This window comes from Helobdella robusta, assembly GCF_000326865.2.
Source record: "Helobdella robusta unplaced genomic scaffold HELROscaffold_75, whole genome shotgun sequence".
NCBI classification, from domain to species: Eukaryota; Metazoa; Annelida; class Clitellata; order Rhynchobdellida; family Glossiphoniidae; genus Helobdella; species Helobdella robusta.
The window spans coordinates 191,812-196,811 of record NW_008705426.1 but is presented as its reverse complement, the minus strand read 5'-3'; the positions used below and the strand labels follow the sequence as shown (position 1 = coordinate 196,811).

Below are 5,000 nucleotides of genomic sequence, written 5' to 3'. Positions count from 1 at the left end.
ATTAAATAATTCAGCAGCAACAACAAAAACAACATCACCGTCATCGTCCTCTAAAATTCGAGACAATTTCACGACCACAAAGTATACGAATCCAGCGATAAACTACAACAACTATCATTACAAACCTCCAAAACTACACAACAACAACAACATCAACAACAACTATGACAACATCAACAACAACAACTATGACGTCATCAAACCGGAAATAGTTTGGCGTAGTTGTGCCGGCGTTGTCAGTTTCGCCGCCAAAATAGCGCAAACATTCACGGAGAGTTCTGATTTTGGCTCGGGCAGAGATTTCAAAAGCATCTTACATAGGCACAACCATCGAGTCGGGAGATTGGTAAATATGTGTGCGTGTTTGTGAGTTTGTTTGCTTGTGAGTGTATGTGTGTATGTACATGTGTGTGTGTGTATGTATAGACGTGCCAGTTTGTATGTGCAGTGTATGTTTCTTGATTGATAAATTACATTCACACATATATACAAACAAACAAACAACCACACAAACGAACACAACTTTCAGTTAAGCACGAGTCCAACCAGACAGCATTGCAAATGCCATGGCCTCTCTGGGTCCTGCACGATATTTACCTGCTGGCAGAAACTGCCGACCTTTGCAACGGTAGGCAAGAAGTTGAGAAAAGTCTACGAGAAGGCAGTTCAGGTCACAGCTTCTAATGACCACCATCAAGATGGGGAGTCGATGCTGATGACGATGGTGGTGGCCGCTGGTGAGGATGAAGATGGGGGTGGGAGGGGTAGAAATTATGTCGAAGTTGACGCAACACCATCGTTGTCGTCATCGTCCTCATCGTCTTCATCAACAACAAATCGTCTTCATGCTGAGTTGTTGTCAGAAATCAAGCGCAGATCCCTCGTCTACTCGGTGAAAAACTTGGACTTCTGCACTAGAAACGTGAAGAAAGGAATTGAGGGAACGCAGGGCCGGATTTGTAATCCTCCAGTCAGTAATAGTACTAGTGGTATAAGAAGTAGCAGCAGAAGTAGTAATAGTAGTAGCAGCAGTAGAGGCGTTGGTAGCAGAAGTAACAACGATCCAACAACAAAGACACAAAAATCGATAGCGAAAATTGGCAGTTGTGAGTATCTATGTTGTGGCCGAGGCTTCGAAAAAAGGCGGGAAATAATTGAAGAAGAGTGTAGATGCACTTTTAAATGGTGCTGTACCGTTGTCTGCTCCATATGCAAAAGAACCATCGAAGTCTTCAGGTGCCTCTGATTAATTTATTCATTAATTTGATGTTAAATAAAATAAAACTGAACACCAAATAGAACGAAATGATATTATTATAGATTAAAATATTGTTAATAATTAAGACGTAATATACATATTATATATATTGCTCTGTGTTTGTGTGCTAGTTGTGTGTGTGTTTTGTGTGTGTATATTTTAATCTTACTTGACTACAAGAGAATACAATTGAAACATTCACAGCAATAGTGCACCCAAAAGAGACCTCTACGCTTTAATATATATATTTTTGTAAATTTATTTACATATATATGTATATACATAATATATTTTAATAATATTATTATAAAATATATATATTCTTATAGCATTCAAAAATGTTGTACATACATACATACATACATACATCGTCACACGTAAAAATATAGATATCATATGTTCATATATATATATATATTAAGCAGTACAATCACTAAAGTTATGGAAAGCTTTATTGGAATGACCATTATCATTATTGTTTGTTATTATTATTATTATTATTATTATTATTATTATTATTATTATTATTATATACAACATCAGTTGTAAGTAATTAACAAAGCAATTAAATAATTTTACGTCAGTCATTATAACAAGACAACATGAAGGACCTCAATGATAAAAAAATAAATTTATCACATTAATTACCATCCTCATCGCTACGTATCGTCATCGTCGTCGTCGTAATGACGTCACCATGAGGTCATGAGGTCATGAGGTCATGTGATCAAGCATCAATGGTATCCTGAAATCATCCATATTGGGCATTACGAAGGATCTCTAAGGAGAGAAAAGAAAAAAATTTTTTTTTTATTATTTTTTTTTGAGTCAATCAATCAATCGATCAATCAATCCACCATCCAATCGCCAGCCAATCAAATAATCCTCACTCACTCAACCAGCCAATCAGCAAACCTGAAATTCTAGCGACAGTTTTTTTTCTATCCAATCAGTGACCGGCTTCAGGCTGACCTCTCTCAAACCCACCCTTGGACGGACGGCCAATTCAAATATAGGGTTCCCTCTGAATCCGTACCTAAGAGTAATAATAATAATAATTATTATTATTACAGCATAATCATCACCAGCAATTCTCAAAACATCAACATCATCATCATCATCATGTTCTTAATGACGTCATCATCTGACTGACCAGAGCCGATCAGTTGGTGGTGGGGGTATGTTGATGGCCAGGCTGCCAACCAATGATTTCACTTCAACGTTCAACTCTAGCTTCGTATTTGAGACCTCTTCTAGAGCTCTGATTAAATGAATGAAGGAATAAATAGATGGATGGATGAATGGATGGATGGATGAAGGAATAAATGGATGGATGGATTAATGAAATAATGAACCAACAAATGAACAGACAAATGAATGAGAAAGAGAGAGAGAGAGAGAGAGAGAGAGAGAGAGAGAGAGAGAGAGAACACGTAAGAAAGAGACAAACGGACAGACAAACATACATACAAAAAACAAACAAACAAACAAACGCATACAAACCTTTTGATATACTTCATTTCAACTGCCTGTTGAAAATACTTAGACTGCGATATGCGATCAACTAACTTCATAATCCTCTTCCCTATTGGCTGCACTTGTTTCCTGTTTGTTGGGTGCGTGTACGTGTGTGCGTGTGTGCGTGCGTGTGCGATGACGTCATCATCATTATCATAATTTACCCGGAAGTGACAGCTCTATCGACGTCGTCCTCGTCTCCCTCGTCGACCAGCGGGTACTCTTCATCGGTGCTTGACTCTGCGCTGTCTTCATCATCTGAGTCGAGTGCCGCGATTCTAGAGGAGAGAATGAATGAACGAACGAACGAATGAATGAATGAATGAATGAATGAATGAATGAATGAATGAATGAATGAATGAACGAACGAACGAACGAACAAACGAACGAACGAATGAATGAATGAATGAATGAACGTATGAATGTACAAATAAATAAATAAACTCACTAATAAACGAACGAATAAATGAATAAATGGAAGAAAGAATGAAAGAACGCCAACTTCTTAGCAGGAGCATCATTTTTTTTTGCGTTAACAGCGCTAACATAACCAGGCGTTGAAGCTGTCGTAGCGGGCGTAGCCGCTATAGCAGCTGAAGTAGTAGCGGTAGTTACTGTCGTATTAGAAGCAGTGTTGTTGTTCGCACCAACCTCTTCATTACTGACGAGTACTTCGCCATCTTTCGCGATATTTTGTTGTGGTTGTGCTGGTTTTTGCTGTTTTCAAATGAAAAAATGCCTCATTTATTTGTTTGATCAATCTATCCGTCCATTAATTTATTTAACCATCAATCCATCTATTCATCCATCTATTCATCCATCTATTCATCCATCCATCTATCGAGACCTTGGGATGTTTCAGCTTCATGAGGTTGCACTTGCTGACCATGGTGATGCAGAATCCGCCCGGGTAGGAAACCTGGAGGTCGACCCAGAAGCCTCTGTCGTCCAGGTAGGGCTTGTGCGACCTGCAGATCACCGGCACATTCGACCCCAGGTCGATCCCCGTAACTGTTAACTGGTCCATGATGTGTGGCACCTAGGCGTGTGTGCGTGTGTGTGTCGTTGTGTGCGTGCGTGCGTGTGTGTGTGTGTGTGTGTCGTTATTACCATCATCATCGTCGTCGTCGTCGCCATCATCATCACTAACGTGTATCTTACTCAGCTTCTTCTCAATTTTTTCTTGAATTTTTTCAACCCAATATCTCTCTCTCAAGAAATCCATGAACAACCTATTCGAGGTGGAATGTGAGTGAGTGAATGAATGGATGGATGAATGGATGGATGAATGAATGAATGAAGAATCGTACAAACAAAAAACAAACGAACGAAAGAATAGATAAAAGAATAAACCGACCTAGATATGAGAGTATTGAGCCAGAGTAGCTGGGGATCACAGAGGCCTGCATTCATCCATCCTCCATCAAACATATCCGTCGTCGAAAAGGTCCCGGGTAAGGAATGGGATGACGACTGCTTCTGTTGCAGCTGTTGCAAGTTACGACTCGATCTGGTCGGGGAATTCCTTCGATGAGGATGAAACTGAAAGTGAAACTGCTGCTGTTGTTGTTGTTGTGGCTGCTTTTCATACTTGCTGGACCTCGTTTCATCTAAGCCTGCTGCTGTTGCTGCTGCTGCTGCTGCTGCCGCCATTTCGTCATCAGATACTGTGATGATTTCCTCGTACGCGTCTGCGTCAGTTGGCGTTGCTGAAGTTGTTGCAGACGGTGCAATGGAAATATGGCTAGTTGAATTTTTGAAAAAGGGATTTTTGGGCCTCGAGGTAAAAGTCGATTGAACTTTATCCTGCTTGGTTTTGCCCTTTTTGACTTTTTCTTCATCGTCAATTTTTCGTTTGACATGGTTCATCTTCTTGATCAGGTCAGATTCTTGTGATTTCGCGATGTTTTTGGTTAATTCTTTGTTGGTGTAAACTTCTTGAGGCTTGCCGATTGTCCTGCTCATGTAGAGAGCGTAATGGAAGAGGTTGAGTTCGGGCGGCAGTTTTGAATAGTCGATGTTGTTTGAAGTTGATGTTTGTTGCTGCTGCTGCTGCTGCTGAAGCTGCTGGTGGGCGTTAAGCGACGTGAAAGCATTGTACGTGGTCTGCAGCAGCGCTACGTCCATCTCGAGGCCCGAAGTTATGATATCCAACCTGTTTAAGAATGTTAACCTCTGTCAGTATTAAATTCGCAAATTAATCTTTACACATCAGCATGTGATC

The 5,000-nt window shown here is 40.1% G+C and overlaps 2 protein-coding genes across 2 annotated transcripts in view; one reads left to right on the top strand and one right to left on the bottom strand.

Annotated features, from left to right (window-relative positions):
• The window catches only part of HELRODRAFT_103963 (hypothetical protein), a gene marked incomplete at both ends in the record, with an annotated part of 648 nt that extends 302 nt beyond the window's left edge, over nt 1-346 (top strand). Inside the window, one exon of the mRNA XM_009031519.1 lies at nt 1-346. This exon is cut by the window's left edge and continues 302 nt beyond it. Coding sequence (XP_009029767.1) covers nt 1-346 — 346 coding nt within the window.
• A 249-nt stretch (nt 347-595) lies between these two features.
• The window catches only part of HELRODRAFT_116105 (hypothetical protein), a 4,924-nt gene continuing 519 nt past the window's right edge, over nt 596-5,000 (bottom strand). Inside the window, exons 2-11 of the mRNA XM_009031518.1 lie at nt 4,134-4,931; nt 3,927-4,008; nt 3,624-3,815; nt 3,375-3,493; nt 3,279-3,341; nt 2,941-3,054; nt 2,762-2,863; nt 2,412-2,519; nt 2,174-2,294; nt 596-2,038 (exon numbers count right to left, since the gene is read on the bottom strand). Coding sequence (XP_009029766.1) covers nt 1,970-2,038; nt 2,174-2,294; nt 2,412-2,519; nt 2,762-2,863; nt 2,941-3,054; nt 3,279-3,341; nt 3,375-3,493; nt 3,624-3,815; nt 3,927-4,008; nt 4,134-4,903 — 1,740 coding nt within the window. The 5' untranslated portion in view covers nt 4,904-4,931 and the 3' untranslated portion in view covers nt 596-1,969. The remainder of the gene's footprint in view (nt 2,039-2,173; nt 2,295-2,411; nt 2,520-2,761; nt 2,864-2,940; nt 3,055-3,278; nt 3,342-3,374; nt 3,494-3,623; nt 3,816-3,926; nt 4,009-4,133; nt 4,932-5,000) is intronic.